The 16918-nt window shown below is 54.1% G+C and overlaps 2 protein-coding genes across 3 annotated transcripts; both read right to left on the bottom strand.

The window, feature by feature from the left end:
• Positions 1–1020, bottom strand: Xcr1 (X-C motif chemokine receptor 1). The gene has a single exon (XM_048334459.1). It carries the CDS (start codon positions 1018–1020, stop codon positions 1–3), a length of 1020 nt encoding a protein of 339 aa, XP_048190416.1.
• A 13018-nt stretch (positions 1021–14038) lies between these two features.
• LOC125342289 (C-C chemokine receptor type 1-like) lies at positions 14039–16918 on the bottom strand. 2 transcript variants are annotated; one of them, XM_048334414.1, is made up of 2 exons: positions 16656–16918; positions 14039–15221 (listed from the first exon to the last, which is right to left on the bottom strand). In XM_048334414.1, the coding sequence occupies exon 2, from the start codon at positions 15208–15210 to the stop codon at positions 14089–14091; it is 1122 nt and encodes a 373-aa protein (XP_048190371.1). In that variant the 5' UTR covers positions 15211–15221; positions 16656–16918; the 3' UTR covers positions 14039–14088. The 2 variants fall into 2 exon arrangements, with proteins under 2 accessions (XP_048190371.1, XP_048190372.1); XM_048334415.1 differs by having other exon boundaries at positions 14039–15194.

The raw sequence follows: 16918 nt of genomic DNA, 5'->3' as shown, positions 1-16918 counted from the left end.
TCAGTAGAAGGAGGGACCCTCGTAGACGAAGGCCCCCGGACTGTGGGGGAACGGGCCGGGGCTGGGGGTCCGTCGCCGACACTGCCCTATCTGCCGCAGGAGTCTTTTGAGGTGTCTGCGGAACTTGACCCCCACAAACACGTAGAGCACGGGGTTGAAGCAGCAGTGGGAGAAAGCCAGGTTCCGGCAGACGAGCACGGCCAGCTCTAGCTGCTGGGTCACCCCACATCCCTGGATCACCCCGATTTTCACTAACGTCTGCAGAAACAGGACGAGATTATAGGGGGCCCAGCTGAGGAAGTACACCGCCACGATGGTCAGCACCAGCCGGACCGTCCGGTGCCTGGGCTTCGATCGGGAACGGAGCAGGGTCTTGAGGATCTGCACGTTGCAAAACACGACGATCCCCGTGGAGAAGGCGAAGAAGACGTTGTGTTGATAGACGGACGCGAGGAACGCCCGGGTTTCCGAATAATCGCACCGCCAGGAGGGGGAGACTTCGTGGAAGAGGGCGTCGGGGATGGAAGACACCACGCTGGCTGCCCAGACCACGGCGATCACCAGGACCCGCCATCGAAGGGCCCGCACCCCCAGGAGGGACAGAGGCCTGCTCACCGACAGGTAGCGGTGGATGGTCATGAGGGCCAGGAAGAAGATGCTGCTGTAGAGACTGACGGAGAAGAGCAGATTGAAGAGCTTGCAGCAGACATCGCCAAACACCCAGCCCCAGTGATGTGCCGAGATCCACACGGGCAGCAGGCACGAGAACAGCAGATCGGACAGGCACAGGTTGAGGATGAAGAGGTTGGTGAACGTCTCCAGGTTCTCGTATTTCACCAGCACCCACAGCACCAGGCTGTTGCCCGCCAGGCTGAGCAAGAACACCAGCGAGTACAAGATGGCGGTGGACGTGGAGGCCAGCAGGAGGATACGGCTCTCGCAGAGGAAGCTCAGAGGATTGTAGTCAAAGACGGTGGTGGTCTCGGCGAGCCCCGAGGCCTCCGTGGGGTCTCCCGGCATGCTCTGGGGCAGGGGTGCAGAGAGCCACTGAAATGACAGACGTGTGGGCTTGAATGGCCTCTTCCCTTCCATGCGCCTCCCTCCCTTCCCAAGAAATCCCCACCAGTTCCCTGGCACCCCTGGGGGCCGTGGGGTGGGGGTCCCCCAGGCTCTGAGGGCCTGGCTGTGACCCGATCCTTCCCTCCCTTCGCTGGGATCGCACCTCCTCCCCCCCCCCCCGCCATGTGCTCAGTCTCCATCCTAAGTTCCACCCTCTGCCCCTTGCCGTTCCCCTGCCTCGCCTGTACCCCCAACACCCCCATCTGGGGGCAGGCTCTGTATACCTCCATCCTGTGAGGGGCCGGCAAGGTTCGATTCCTCCTTGTGAACTCTTCTGGCTGAAGAACCGCCGTCCTGTCTCCAATCCTTGCAACAAGAAGAAGAAGAAGGAGGAGGAGGAGTCAGGCGCCGGTGGCTCCCACCTGTCATCCCGGCTACTCAGGAGGCTGAGATCTGAGGATCATAGCTCGAAGCCAGCCCCAGGCGGGAAACTCTGTGCGACTCTCATCTCCAAGAAACCACTGAAAAGCTGGAAGAGGGAGCCGTGGCTCAAGTGGTAGAGCGCCAGCCTCAAGAGAAGAAAGGAAGGGACAGTTGCCCAGGTCCTGAGTGAAGCAAGCCTCAGTATTGGCATCCAGATGAATCAAGCGTGGTTTATGATCTACCTACTCTAAAAGACAGTGTCGATTTCTAGGCAACTCCAGATACAAAGAATCAGATCCTCTCAGGGTACAGCTCCCAAACTACTCAGAAAAAAAAAGCCAGAAGTGGAGCTGTGGCTCAAGTGGTTGAGCGCTAGCCTTGACCAAAGGAAGTTTAAGGACACCGCCAAGGCCCTGAGTTCAAGCCACAACAACGACAATGATACATACACACACACAGTGTAAATAAATAAATGAGATACAAGCCCTATAAAGGCACTTACCCAACGCTGCACCTGTTCCCCTGCGCCTTGAGGCAGAAATAATGCTTCTCTGTTTCACGGCATTTCGACTTCCCTCCGAATCTCTTATTTCCCCATTTTCCCACCTGTGGGGTGAACCCAGGAACTTGTGAGTGCGTGCTTTACCACTGAGCTATGTCCCCAACTTTAAAAAAAAAAAAAACCCACAAGACTATTTGGGGACATTCAATTGCCCATGGTGAACTCAAATTCCAGAGGCTCCTACTTCAGCCTCACAATGCGCTGGGATTAGAGGTGAAGTGTTACCCAGGAAGGTTGAGAAGAGACATTCTTGCACACTTGTGCACTTGTGTGTGTGGGGGCGGTGGGGGGGGGGGGAAGCAATTGGCTTCTCGCCATTCGGAACCGTGATCCTCAGATCTCGGCTTCCTGAGTAGCTAGGATGACAGGAGACTCTTATCTCTATCTAAAAAAAAAAAAAATGATGGGGCTGGGGATATGGCCTAGTGGCAAGAGTGCCTGCCTCATATACCTGAGGCCCTGGGTTCGATTCCCCAGCACCACATATATACAGAAAACGGCCAGAAGTGGCGCTGTGGCTCAAGTGGCTCAAGTGGCAGAGTGCTAGCCTTGAGCAAAAAGAAGCTCAGGGACGGTGCTCAGGCCCTGAGTCCAAGGCCCAGGACTGGCCCAAAAAAGAAAAAAGTAGGCAAAGCTAGGCACCCGTGGCTCACACTTGTAATCATAGCTACTGAGGAGGCTGAGATTTAAAGATCAAAGTTCAGAGCCAACCTTGGCAGACCAATCTGAGAGACTCTTATTTCCAGCTAAGCAGCAAACGCCAGCCAGATGTGGCTCAAGTAATAGGGTACCAGCCTCCAGTGAAAAAGCCAAGAGCTAGCACCCAGACCCCGAGTCCAGGTTTTTGCTCCTCAATTGCACATTCCCATCTCCTGGACATTCCTGCCTGCACTGGCTTCAGACCTGGACCCTCAGATCTCAGCCTCCTGAGTAGCTAGGATGACTGGCGGGAGCCGCCAAGCACTAGGTAGTGACTATATGCTTTTAGCAAGGTAGGGGTAATATTGAGAGGACTCATATAGCGAGTGTTGAGTTAAATGCTGATTCCCTAAATCTGAAGCTAGCTTGAAACCGAGGAGCTTTGTGTTTCCTCATGCGGGGTTTCAGGATGAAGGACACTCGTTACTGTTGCTTTAAATAGAAAGTTTTAGAGGATTATGGATGATTGAATGTTCAGAAGGGGAAGTCCGGTCTCAAAGACATTGCAGTAGACACAGGTGGGGCCTGGTCCTGCCTGGCATCCTAGCTATTCAGGAGGCTGAGACCTGAGGAGTGCGGTTCAAAGCCAGCCCGGGCAGGAAAGTCTGTGACGACCTCCTCCTCCCCCTCCTCCTCCTTTTCCTCCTCCCCCTCCTCTTCCCCCTCCTCCTCCTCCTTCCCCTCCCCCTCCTCCCCCTCCTCAACCTCCTCTCCCCCTCCTCCCCCTCCTCCTCCTCCTCCTCCCCCTCCTCAACCTCCTCTCCCCCTCCTCAACCTCCTCTCCCCCTCCTCCCCCTCCTCCTCCCCCTCCTCCCCCTCCTCAACCTCCTCTCCCCCTCCTCAACCTCCTCTCCCCCTCCTCCTCCCCCTCCTCCTCCTTTTCCTCCTCCTCCTCCCCCTCCTCCTTCCCCTCCTCCTCTTCCTTCTCTCTCTTTCCCTCCTCCTCCTCCTCCTCCTCTCCTCTTCCTCCTCATCTTCCTCCTCCTCCTCCTTCTCCCCCTCCTCCTTCCCCTCCTCCTCTTCCTCCTCTCTCTTCCTCCTCCTCCTCCTCCTCTCCTCCTCCTCCTCCTCTTCTTCCCCTCCTCCTCCTCCTTTTTTTTTTTACCAGTCCTGGGGCTTGAACTCAAGGCCTGGGCACTGTCCCTGAGCTACTTTTTTGCTCTACCACATGAGCCGCAGCGCCATTTCTGGCCTTTTCTGCGTATGTGGTGCTGAGGAATCGAACCCAGGGCTTCATGCGTGCTAGGCAAGCGCTCTACCACTAGGCCACCTTCCCAGTCTGGGGAGACTCTTATCTCCCATAAACTGCTCAGAAAAAAAAAAAAAAAAAGCCGGAAGCGGCGTCTGCGGCTCAACGTGGTAGAGTGCTCGCCTTGAGCACAAAGAGGCTCAGGGACAGCGCCCAGGCCCCGAGTTCAAGCCCTCGGATCGGCAAAAAAAAATAAAAATGGGAGGTGAGATTGGTGTCGCGGAGCCCCAGAGATGTGTGGCAACCACAAGGCAACGTCTGCTTAGCCTTTTCTCTCGAGTGCTCTACCGTTTGAGCCACAGGCTTCGGCTTTTTGGTTGGTTTTTGTTTGGGTGGTGAATAAGAGCCACAGAATGTCCCGCGGAGGCCGGCCTCGAACCACGATCCTTCCGTCTCCCGTCTCCTGAGTAGCTAGGGTGACAGGCGTGGGCCACCGGCCGCCGGCTCGGCCTGGAGTTCTCCCACAGACCTCAGTCCACGGACGACGACAGAGTTTGCTAGTCGATTTCGAAAACGAGAACTCGTAGTTCCCAATTTCCTTAGGTGGTGAGGATTGGGGGGGGGGGCGGTGGAGGGGGGAGGAGGGAGGGCCAGGAAAAGGATTTTATTTTGCCTGTGTAGCCTGGAGCTGCCACACACCATTTCCCAGTTCCCCTCACCAAGAAAAAAAAAAGAAGAAGAAAGAGTGGCTGCCTACATTTCACTCCCACTTCCCTGAAGTCTGGGTACCCACACCCCATTTCTCCAGCACGGGGGTCCCGTGTGTCTCTTATCGAGAGGTGTGTGGAGGTGGGCTGTGCCCCAGGGGCAGAAAGCCCTACGCAATAGGATAGGTGAGCGGCTCTCTCCATCTCTAACTCTGCCCCCGCTTCATCTCCGACGCCCCTCCCTCCTCCCCTCTCTCCCTGCCTCCGAATCTCTAGGTGTCTCTCCACCCAGCTCTAGCTCCATCCAGCTGGGCCCCCCTCTCTACCTCCATCTCTCTCTAAATCCCATTCATCTTTTCATTTTCTGTCCTTCCCTCCCTTCCTCTCTCCCTCCCTCCCTCCCTCCCTCCCTCCTTTCCTTCCTTCCTTCCTTCCTTCCTTCCTTCCTTCCTTCCTTCCTTCCTTCCTTCCTTCCTTCCTCCCTCCCTCCCTTCCTTCCTTCCTTCCTTCCTTCCTTCCTTCCTTTCTTTCCTTCTAGGCCCTGAGTTTAAGCCCCAGGAATGGCATAAAATAAGTAAGTAAGTAAAAGTAACAGTGCCCAGGCCCCAGGGCCAGCAAAAAAACAAACAAAACCGTGAAGTGTGTGTGTGTGTGTGTGTGTGTGTGTGTGTGTGTGTGTGTGTGTGTGTGTGTGCTTGGTGCATGTTTGTGCTGGTCCTGGACTTGAACTCAGGGCCCGTCGGTTGCTGTCCCTGGTCATTGGTGCTTGACTTAGTTGGGATGGGCCGGTGACACAAGGAAGTGGGAGGAGGAGGTTTGACTTTTAGAAGGCCAATGCTACCAACTTACAAGAAATTCAGTTTGTGGGCAGACAACCCACATCTCTATTGATGTATCACGTCGGATATTTCCGCTGGAGGTTTCTCCCTTGGCCTAATTCTTTTAGAAATACAAAGCTGACTTGATACTAACCCCCCTCCGAACAATTTCCTTTTCCTGTCTTGGTTTGTTTTTTTTTTTCTATCAGCCTGTCTGTGTGATCTACTTTGTTCTTCAGAAATAAGCATAGGAGGGTTCTTTTCTTGTTCTCTCTCTCTCTCTGACAGAGACTGTGTGTGTGTGTGTGTGTGTGTGTGTGTGTGTGTGTGTGTGTGTGTGAGATGGGTCTTGAACTCAGGGCCTGGGCGCTGTCCCTGAGCTCTTTTGCTCAAGGCCAGTGCTTTTGCCACTTGAGCCACAGCGCCACTTCTGGTTTACTGGACCTATTTCCCCAAGAAGGTTAGACGGACGTATGGGCAGTTCCAGTTTAAAGATGGCAGGGAAGAGACTGGGAGTGTGGCTTAGCGGTAGAGGGCTTGCCTAGCACGCATGAAGCCCTGGGTTCGATTCCTCAGCACCACATACACAGAAAAAGCCGGAAGTGGCGCTGCGGCTCAAGTGGCAGAGCGCTAGCCTTGAGCAAAAAAGAAGCTCAGGGGACAGCGCCCAGGCCCCGAGTTCAAGCCCCAGGACCAGCACCAAGATAAAATAAAATAAAAATGCCAGTGAAGTTTGCTGTTCCACACTGCCCTCTATTGGAATAATACCATCGCATCCGAGGATTGCACTTGAACTTCACCTCACTGCAGAGAAATACTGGCCCCTTGTGAGCACTCAGAAACGGTCCACTCCTCCTCCTCCCCCCGCCCTCCCCTCCCCCCCCCCCCCCCGACTTAAGGTCTCAGGAAGCCAGGCACCAGTGGCTCACGCCTATAATCCCAGCTACTCAGAAGGCTTAGGTGTGAGGATGGTGGTTTGAAGTCAGCCTGGGCAAGTCGGTCTGTGAGACTGCTGATCTCCAACGAACCGCCCAAGCACCAGAAAGTGGAGCTGTGGCTCAAATGGTAGAGCACCAACCTTGAGTGGACAGCCTACGAGGTCCTGAGTTCAAGTCCCCCCGCAACCGACAAAAATAAATAAATGGACTCAGAGAAACTGATGTTGCATAAATCACATGAACTTTAAACTGTTTCACGGATTTTCTTCTTAGAACTCATTCTGTTCTCCCCTTCTGGATGGCTGAGCTACTCCCCCACCCACTCCCCCACCCCCCAAAAAAACCCAGGCTTCTTTCTCTATGGTGTCTTCTTCACTCAAATCCTCTGGCCCTTCACGTGTTTTTCTTGTTTTGCCCATCAGGGAGCAGTCTTCCCTTCCGAAAAAACTCAGTTCCTCCTCCCACTTGACGGGCTAGGCCCAAAAACTGACTTAACCAGGGCGCTGGTGGCTCCCACCTGTCATTCCAGCTACTCAGGAGGCTGGGGTCTGAGGACCACAGTTCAAAGCCAGCCCAGGCAGGAAAGTCTGTGAGACTCTTTGACAGCTTTTCTCTCCCCCCCCGCCCCACCTACCCCCAGAGCCGAGGATGGAACTCAGGGCCTTGTACTTGCCAGGCAAGTGTTCTTCCACGGAGCTAGATTCCCCAAGCCCCGTGAGAGACTCGTATCGCCAATGAACCACCAGAAAACTGGAAGTGGAGCTGTGGCTCAAGTGGTAGAGCGCTAGCCTTGAGAAAAAAGAGCTCAGGGACAGCTCCCGGGGCCCTGAGTTCAAGCCCCCCCCCCACCCCAGGACTAGCCCAAAAACGTTTTTATATGTGACTCACTTTACATTTCTTGCAGACAGCACCATCCAACCATTCTTCCCTATGGCCAACTCCAAAGTAGCTCGGAGGAAAACCCTCCAGGCTCCCAGGAACCCAGCTGAACAACCATTAGATGGAATTTCCTTATGAGGAAACCAGAGCTGCTTTTTGCTCAAGGTGAGCTCTCTACCCCTTGAGCCACAGTGCCACTTACAGCGTGTGTGTGTGTGTGTGTGTGTGTGTGTGTGCGCGCGCGTGCCAGTCCTGCGGCCTGAACTCAGGGTCTAGGCTCTGTCCCTGAGCTTTTATGCTGAAGGCAAGCGCCCCATGGCTTTGAGCCACAGCTCCAGACTTCTGGTTTTCTGCTGGTTCCTTGGGGAAATAAGAATCTCACTGACTCTTTCCTGCCCAGCCTGGCTTTGAACCTGGATCCTCCGATCTCAGCCTCCTGAGTAGCTAGGATGACCGGCGTGAGCCACGCCCCCCGTGCCTGGCCTTGGTTTATTATCGAGAACTCACCTAGCCCACCGCTCTGCCTATGGGGGTGGGGGGTGGGGGAGGATGGTTGGGGTTCAAATGACCAGCCGGTGACTCACTTCTCCAAAGTGAATCAGCAGTGCAGGAGAACAGTCATGAGGCTCTGATGGAGGAGAGAGGGGTGGGGGGGGGGGGGGTGGGGGGGGGATAAGTTCCAGCCTGGCAGGGTTGCAGGAATGAGGAACAGCCATGGTCCTGGGCAAGGCTCAGGGTGCAGAAACATGCACGTAGCATGCATGGCCCGGTGAGTCGGATTTCCCATCACCGGCTTGTTGCTTTGCATCATGGGAGCCCCAAGCCATGAGAGAGCAAAAAGGGCTTGGGAACCCCATGTCCTAACCCTGAGTTCCTGGTTGGAGGGAGTTGGGCGGGGGCGGGGGGGGGCTGTGTTTGTGGTTTGGACTGCCGTGTCATTAGACCATGAGAGAGCCGCAGTCCTGTGGCTCCAGAGTCACAGGACGAGGCCTCTGTGGCCGGCACGGGCCAGGGGCCATTGCGCAGCCTTGGGCTGGCGGCTAAGCATCTAGAAGCTTCCACCTGTCAGTTGTCTGTTGGACTTTATTATCTCCAGCTAGGTCAAAATTGACCTTGGGTTCCCAGGGGCCCCAGTATTTGTTAATTTATTTTATGCGGTCCGTTGTGGGCGCTGTCTCTGAGCTCTTTTTCTTGCTCCAGGCTAGCGCTCTACCCCTTGGGGAGCCCCTTCCGGTTTTCGGGGGGGGGGGGGGTTCGACGGAGAAAAAAGTCTCACGGATTTTTTTTTCCCTGCCCGGGTTGGCTTTGAACCACAGTCCTCCTCAGATCTCAGCCTCGTGAGGGGCTAAGAGGAAAGGTGTGAGCCATCGGTGCCCAGCTGGGGCATGTTCATTTGTTTGAATGGTGTGTGTGTGTGTGTGTGTGTGTGTGTGTGTGTGTGTGTGTGTGTTCAAGGGGGACAGAACTCAGGGCCTTGTGGCTGCTAGGTAAGCACTTTGCCTACTGAGCCACAGCCCAGCCCCCCGCTGGTAGTTCATCGATTGATGTACTTATATGGCGAACACGTTCTGAGCTTGTGGTCTTGGTTGAGAGGAACTGCTTGATCTCTATCTAGCTGCACCTTCTACGTGGAGGAGAGCGGAGAACATCACAAAGAGGCCCAGTAGGATCGATTCCCCTGCACATCTTTTCTTTGGTTCAGGAGTCTGAGGATAGCAGCTGAGGCTTTCTCCCATCTATAGGGGGAACTTCCTACCAAAACAGTGCTGAACGGGCTGGGAAAGTGGCTTAGTGGCAAGAGTACCCGCCTAGCATACATGAAGCCCTGGGTTCGATTCCTCAGCACCACATAGACAGAAAAAGCCGGAAGTGGCGCTGCGGCTCAAGTGGTAGAGTGCTAGCCTTGAGCACAAAGAAGTTCAGGAACAGTGCTCAGGTTCTGAGTTCAAGCCCCAGGACTGGCACACAACAAACATACACACAAAATAGACATTCTTCCTAGAAGCTCTTACTTCTAGGTATTTTTTTTAGGGGTGGGGGGAAACTGTGTTGTTTGCTTGTTTTTGTAGCAATCCTGGGGTTAGAACTTAGGGCCTGGGCACCGCCCCTAAGGTTCTTTGCTTAAAGCTAAGCACTCTACCGCTTGAGCCACAGCGCCACTTCCAGCTTTTTCTGTGATTCATCGGAAATAGGTGCCTCACAGACTTTGCCCGCTTTTCAAACCGAGACCCTCAGATCTCAGCCTCCTGAGTGTCTAGGATGACAGGCGTGAGCCACCAGCACCCGGATTCTATACTCACCTGGATTGCCCAAGGGTGCCCTAGGGCTGTAGGTGCAACATTCTGCCAGTTCATTTCTCCCTGGGTGGCAGGATCAGGTGGGAAGAAAAGCGCATCCGTTTCTCCTTGGAACGACCGTCAGGAAGATGGCGCGTGGCAGGTGGCAGGTGTTCAAGCATTCAAAGAATTGCTAGAAAACAGTCCCTTCTCGCCAAGCCATGGACAGGAATTGCTAAGAACCTCAGCGTGAAACTCAGTGTGAAACTCAAGAGCCACTTCTGCCTGGACGGCTAACCTTGGGGCTTTGAACCCTTCACCTGGAAGTTAAACTTCAGTACGTTCCAGTCCTGTGGAAGTGAACCTGGGATTTCCCCACCTGTAAGCCTGCCTCCCTTCCTCCCTTCCTCCCTTCCTCCCCCCTCCCCTCTTCGCTTTTTATTTTATTTTATACTGCCATTTAGAGTAGCTCAAGCTCATACCACGGGACCACCATGCACCACTTTGTCACGGCCTTTCCTCTTCAAAAAAGTTGAACTCGGGACTCTAGGGAGTAGAAGAAGGGACAATGAAACTACCTGCCCTGGGGGGGGGGTGATGTAACCCCACCACGGGGGCATGTCCCTTTGGTGGGGGAAGTGAAGTTGAAGGTTTCTCTGCCCGGTCTTTTTATTCGGTTACTACGGCCATACGATGCGAAGGCTTCCATAGGTTAAAATGATGCGATTCTAGCCAAGGCCTGTATTGATGTGCCGGTGGTTCTGGCAAAGGGAGCTTTGGTGCCATCTTGGGCTCTTGGTACCGGGTGGGCTACGGGCCAAGTTGAAAGGTCACCTCCGGGTCTGAGGTGGCAGTGTTCTGCTGGGGCCGCAGGCTTTCAACCTATTTCCTCCTTTGCTCGTAACACGAAGGGCTGCCCGCCCCTCTGTGGGTGGCCGTACAATAATCACAAGTTTCTTGGAGGGTTGAAGCAAAGGTCCTGGGATTGACATCATTCCCCCCCACCCCCCACCCACTCAGGGTGTTAGGTTGGGGGGCCTTTATCTATGTAAACATGCGGGGAAAATTATTGTCATGCTGTTAGACAAATAGCTGATAGAAATATGTCAAGCTTTCAAGTAAGAAATAGATCCTTTCTGCCCCTAGACCAAGCCTGGTCGACTTCACATCTCAGGATGGGACGGATGGGTGCCCCCACCTCCACCCCCGCCCCCCCCGCCCCCTCCCCCACCCCCGCCCCCGCCCCCTCCCCCACCCCCAGCCCTGCTCAAGTTTGACTCCTTTGCTGATGAAGGGAAAATCGACACTCTTCCCTGACAGCTTGCCTAGCTCCCTGGCCGTCTGGTCCTACCATCAGCCACAGCGGGCGGCCTCCTCCGGTTCCCGCCCACCCCACCCACCCTCCCCACTGTCCCGTCGGCTCGTTTTCAGTTCCTACAATGGGTCAGGTTCTCGGTCTCACTTCCAGGTTTCTTTGCATCTGTGAATCAGGTTTTTTTTTTTTTTTTCCTGCCTGGTACTTACATCCTTTCCACTTCCTATCCCCTTCCCCACCCCCCCACCCCCACCCCACCCACACCCCACACCCCCAACCCCGGCCCCGGGCCTCAGAATTCTGATAGAAAGAGTGCAATCGAAAATGCAGTGCTGGACTGCAAAGGTGGCTTAGCGGTAGAGCGCTCGCCTAGCACGCACGAAGCCCTGGGTTCGATTCCTCCGTGCCACGTACACAGAAAAAGCCGGAAATGGCGCCGTGGCTCAAGTGGTGGAGAGCTAGCCTTGAGCACAAAGAAGCTCGGGGACAGTGGTTATGCCCTGAGTTCAAACCCCAGGACCAGCATATAAACACACACACACACACACACACACACACACACACACACACAGCTATCTGCTTGCTACGTCTCCTGTGGGGTCTAATGTGGTTCTGTCATAGTGTCTGAGCTGGGTCTCCACATTGCTGCCCCCCCCTCCCTCCCTCCTTTTCCCCCCCTCTCCTGTCTCCCTTCTCCCCCTCCCTCCCTCCCTCCCTCCTCTTCCTTCTCCCTTCTCCCTTTCCACCCCCACCCCTGTTTTAATATCACCCACAAGAAGCTCCCGTGCGCTTTGCTTTCTGTCTGTTAGGAGGGAGCACTTCCTCTTTTCTTTAATTCTATAGAATCGGAAAAGAAAAAAAAAAAAAAAGGCAGACTTCTTTCCAAGGAATATGAGCACGAAAACATGGAGGAACTAGGACACGGGCACAAAATGGGCTTGGCAAGGGGTAGGTTACAAGATACCTCAGAAGAGTTTAGGGTTCTAGGTTCTTCCCCACCCCCCACCCCAGGTGTCCTTCCTTCTAGTCACTCATTTATTGGCTTTGTTTTTGGGGTTTTGGTTTAAGTGCCAGCCCTGGGGCTCCTCAGATCTCAGCCTCCTGTGTTGCTAGGATTCCAGGCCCCAGCCACCAGCCCCCCCACCCCCCCCACCCCCCGGCTTTTCAATGTATTATTATTGAAGTTTGATTTAATTTTTTCTGAACTTTAAAAGGTTGGACGGGTGGGGGGGGGGAGGAGGGGAGGTGTTTACCGTGTAACGTGTCGGTCTAAGGGTTCAGTATTTCCTGTTCGGCATCGCCCTGTCCGTCATTCTCCCCCATCCCGTCGGTTCCCTGCCCCCCCACCCTGACCATTTCCCATTTCCCACTTCCCTTATGGCATACGTAGGTGGAGAATTCCTGCTGTCTTTGCCTCCCGGGTTCTCTTTTCCACTCACTCACCCCCCCCTCTCCGACTCTCCCCATCTTCCCCTAGAGTCTCCTTTCGCCTTCTGGTATTCGTTTTGCTCTTCGTTTGTGATGTCGAACACATTTTGCCTCTGTCCTGTGGGCGGAAGGGGGGATCTTACTTCAGAAATGAGGTCAGGAGGTGGTGTTGCAAAGAGATGGGGGAATTCGCAGCCTGTGAAACAGCCAAATAAATAAAACTCAGCTAGTAAAAGCGAGATTCTGTTTCATCCGTCTGTCATAGTGGCACACGCTCGTAGAACCCGGCTGCTGGGCTGGGGATTTTATATATCCAAGAAATGTTTTCCCCCCAAATAGTTTCCTAAAGAACAGCAATATTGGGCTGGGGATATAGCCTAGTGGCAAGAGCGCTTGCCTCATGTACATGAAGCCCTGGGTTCGATTCCCCAGCACCACATATACAGAAAACGGCCAGAAGTGGCGCTGTGGCTCAAGTGGCAGAGTGCTAGCCTTGAGCAAAAGGAAGCCAGGGACAGTGCTCAGGCCCTGAGTCCAAGGCCCAGGACTGGCCAAAAAAAAACACAAAAAAAACCTGAAAGAACCCAGCTACTCAGGAGGCAGAGATAGGAAATCACAGTCTGAGACCAGCCTGGGGAAAAGTGCAAAACTCTATCTTAAAAAAGAATTCTAGGGGCTGGTGGCTCACTCCTGTCATCCTAGCTACTCAGAAGGCTGAGATCTGAGGATCCTGGTTCAAAGCCAGCCTGGGCAGGAAAGGCTGTGAGACTCTCATCTCCAATGAAACCACCTGAAAACCAGAAGTGGAGCTGTGGCTCAAAGTAGTAGAGCGATAGGCTTGAGCAAAAGAACTCAGGGACAGCGCCCAGGCCCTGAGTTCAAGCCCCAGGATTGGGGTAGACACACACACACACACACACACACACACACACACACACACACACACACACTAAAAGGGTTATAGGGGAAGGGGGGGTGGTCATGGCTCAAGTGGTAGAGGAAGCAAGCTCCACGGGCCGGCGTTGAGACTCCGTCCTAGAGAAGGGAGGAGGAAGAGGAAGAAGAGAAGATGCAACAGTCATCATTAAGAAACTATTGTGACTCAAGTATTTGTCTTTATTTTTATCAAAGTGCTAGGCAAGTGTTTCTCAATGCACTGAAGTCTTCTTCGCCCCACAGTGCGGTGAGAAAGCCTCATGGACTTGCAAAGGGACGGCTGGCATCGATCTGCCTGGCCCCACTGCTAGAGTCTCCCGACATGGTCTCCCGACGTGCGCTCCGTGCACAGGCCTTAGGGTCTTCATCGTACAAAGAGAACAGTCGGCACCAGTAGCTCACGCCTGTCATCCTAGCTACTCAGGAGGCTGAGATTCCCAAGGACTGCAGTTCAAAGCCAGCCCAGGCAGGGAAGTCTGTGACACTCTTTACCTCCAACCAACCACTCGGAAAGAGCCAGAAGTGGCGCTGCGGCTCCAAGCGGTAGAGTGCTAGCCTTGAGCAAAAAGAAGCTCAGAGACAGAGCCCCCCAGGCCCTGAGTTCAAGCCCCACGACCACCACCGCCACCACCAACAACAACAAGAAGCCATTCATGGAGATATGGCTCAAGTGGTAGAGTTCCAGCCTTGAGCAAACGAAGCAGGACAGAGTCATGGCCTTGGGTTCGAGCCCCAGGACTGGCACAAGGAAAAAAAAAATCAATCTCCAAGTTCACTGGTGCGAGTAGGGGGGGTGGGGAGGGGTGGGGTGGGGGCAGGAACTGGCCGGTGACACCCGTCAGGCAGCCGGGAGCGGGAGTCAGAACCCGGCCGAGAGCTCGTGCTCTCCCGTGGAAGGGGACACGGAGCTGGCCCGGTCCAGCCCGTCCACGGAGACGAAGGGCAGCCACTTCCCGAGGCGCAGGGCCACGTGCCGCTGGAACAGCTGGCGGAGGTACCTCCGGAAGCGCTCCCCCACGAACACGTAGATGATGGGGTTGACGCAGCAGTGGCTATAGGCGATCACCTCGGTCACCTGCATGGCCGCGTCCAGCTGTCGGCTCTGCTCGCACATCTGGCTGAACAGGGAGTCCTGGAAGGCGGCCACGAGCACGCACAGGTTGTAAGGGGTCCAGAAGAGGAAGAAGATGAGCATGATGGCGAAAATCAGCCGGACCGCTTTGGCTTTCCTCTCGTTGGGCCGCCGGAGGAGGACGTGGATGATGCCCGCGTAGCAGACGATCATCACCAGCAGAGGCGCCAGGAAGCCCAGAACGTTCAGCTTCAGAGCCTGGAATCGCCTCCACTCTCTCAGGTTCTCCGGTGGGAAGTGGAGGCTGCAGGTGAAATGTGCGATCTCCCGTTGGGTCTTGGAGAAATACAACCCGGGGAGCGAGGCCAAAATGGCCACTGCCCAGGTCACCACGCTAGTGATGACGCCAAAGGTGACCGTCCGGGCCCGCAAGGCAAACACGGCGTGGACGATGGCCAGGTATCGGTCGATGGTCAGCAGGATGATAAAGAAGATCTCGCCGTACAGCCCCAGGTAGTAGAACATGGAGAGGAGTTTGCACATGGCGTCCCCGAAAACCCAGTCGTCCTTCAGCTTGTAATGGATCCAGAAAGGCAACGTGAAGAGGAACAGCAGGTCCGAGATGGCCAGGTTGAGGAGGTAGATGCTGGTCATACTGCGGAGCCTCCTGTATTGCATCAGGACCAACACCACCAGGGTGTTGCCCACCAGACCGACGATAAACACCAGGGAATACAGGGGGGGCAGCAGCTGGGCCCCCAGAGCTCGGACAGCCACCTTTTCGCACGGAGTTGTGTCTCCGTAATCAAATTCGGTGATGGTGGAATAGTTCTCGGCGACCATGGTGGTCTCCATCGTGGTTGCTCCCAGGGTCGTCTCCATCGTGGTTGCTCCTAAAGTCGTCTCCATCGTGATTCCTCCTATGGATCAAGAAATGTATCTTGCGATTAGAGAGATAGGTGGGTTCAGGGGGCCACCAAGCCCGGTGTCCGGGGGCTCCTGTGTAGAATCCTAGCTATTCAGGAGGAAGCTGAGGTCCCAGGATCTGGGTTGGAAAGCTGGCTTAGAAGAGACAGAGCCCGGGCTGGGGATATGGCCTAGTGGCAAGAGCGCTTGCCTCGTATACATGAAGCCCTGGGTTCGATTCCCCAGCACCACATATATAGAAAACGGCCAGAAGCGGCGCTGTGGCTCAAGTGGCAGAGTGCTAGCCTTGAGCAGGAAGAAGCCAGGGACAGTGCTCAGGCCCTGAGTTCAAGGCCCAGGACTGGCAAAATAAAATTTAAAAAAAAAGACAAAAAGAGCCCAGAAACTCCCCTGTCCCATGAAGGAACCAGCAAGGAAAAAGAAGCTGAATATGGAGCGGTGGCTCACGTGGTAGAGTGCTAGCCTTGAGCAAAAAGAAGCTCAGGGAGAGAGAGCCGGGGCTCTGAAGTTCAAACCTCAGGCCGGACCGGCACACGCGCGCGCACACACACACACACACACACCCCTACCGAATCATCTCGGCACTTGCAATGTTGTTTTTGTTTCCAGCAAAGATGTCTCTCTTCACACACATTCTTCACACAATATATATGTATTTTTTTCCCCTTTCTTTCTCTTTCGTTTTGGCTAACTTTCTTGTATTGGTTTCAGTGCTGGGGCTTGGACTTGGGGGACACCAGGGCACTGTCCCTTAGCTTTGTTTCACGCCTAGCTGGTACTCTACCACTTGAACCATAGCTTTCCTTCCAGCTAGGTTTATTGGAGCCAAAGTTGTCCTGGACTTTCCTGCCCGGGGCTGGCTTCAAATTGTGCTCCTCAGATCTCAGCTCCCTAAGTAGCTAGGATGACAGGCGTGAGCCACCGGCGCCCCAGGCTGCAAATCTGTACTTCTAATCAATACTGTCCTCTTGCTATGATTGTCTTCACGCAGCATTATTAGTTTTTCTTTTTTGGTGGCAAACGTTGCCAGATCATTGCTCTACCTCAGTGAGCTTTCTAACAGAAAATCGACTTTGTTTTTCTTGCATTTAAAATGTTCTTCTTATTATGGACTGGTTGGCTTTCTTAATCAGTCACCAACAAGCAATCACTCAAGAAAGCTTTTCTTTTTAAGCAAAAAAAAAAAAAGAAACAAACACGAGAGACTTTTTATACCTGAACCCACAACCTTACAACCGCCCCCCCCCCCAGTGTTCTCATTGCTCCATTTATGATTGCTTTATAGATAAAGCAATTGCTTTCTAGATTACAGCCTCCTCCACCCCTCTCGGAGCCCCGTAAGGGTCTTTAAGCAAGGCTTTCCCCTCACAATAATAACGGACAACACAGAAAAGGCAAAAGAAAAAAAAAAAAAGCCAATGACTTACCTGCCCAAGGATTTCCCGTCCTTTGTTTCTGGGACTTTTAAAAAAATCTGTATGAATTTCAAGATTCAAGGTACTGACCAAGAAGGAAGTACCAACTTCCTGTAAGATGAAGTAAATCTGGACCCTGATCAGCAATGGGGACAGGGTAGGAGGAGGCCAAGTTCTCCTTTTGTATGGTTGGGTGCCTAGAAATGGCCACATGCATTCACCCGTGATCGCTTTCAGGGGTTCAACTTTACTAGAAGGGCTGTGACACACAGTCC

Source organism: Perognathus longimembris, chromosome 26 (genome assembly GCF_023159225.1).
Source record: "Perognathus longimembris pacificus isolate PPM17 chromosome 26, ASM2315922v1, whole genome shotgun sequence".
NCBI lineage: Eukaryota > Metazoa > Chordata > Mammalia > Rodentia > Heteromyidae > Perognathus > Perognathus longimembris.
Note: the sequence above shows the minus strand (reverse complement) of the source record. Positions and strands in the feature narration are given on the sequence as shown.

Bases quoted from the DNA above. Each gene is read 5' to 3' on its own strand.
- Xcr1 (XM_048334459.1), bottom strand. From the start codon at position 1,020: ATGCCGGGAGACCCCACGGAGGCCTCGGGGCTCGCCGAGACCACCACC.
- LOC125342289 (XM_048334414.1), bottom strand. From the start codon at position 15,210: ATGGAGACGACTTTAGGAGCAACCACGATGGAGACGACCCTGGGAGCA.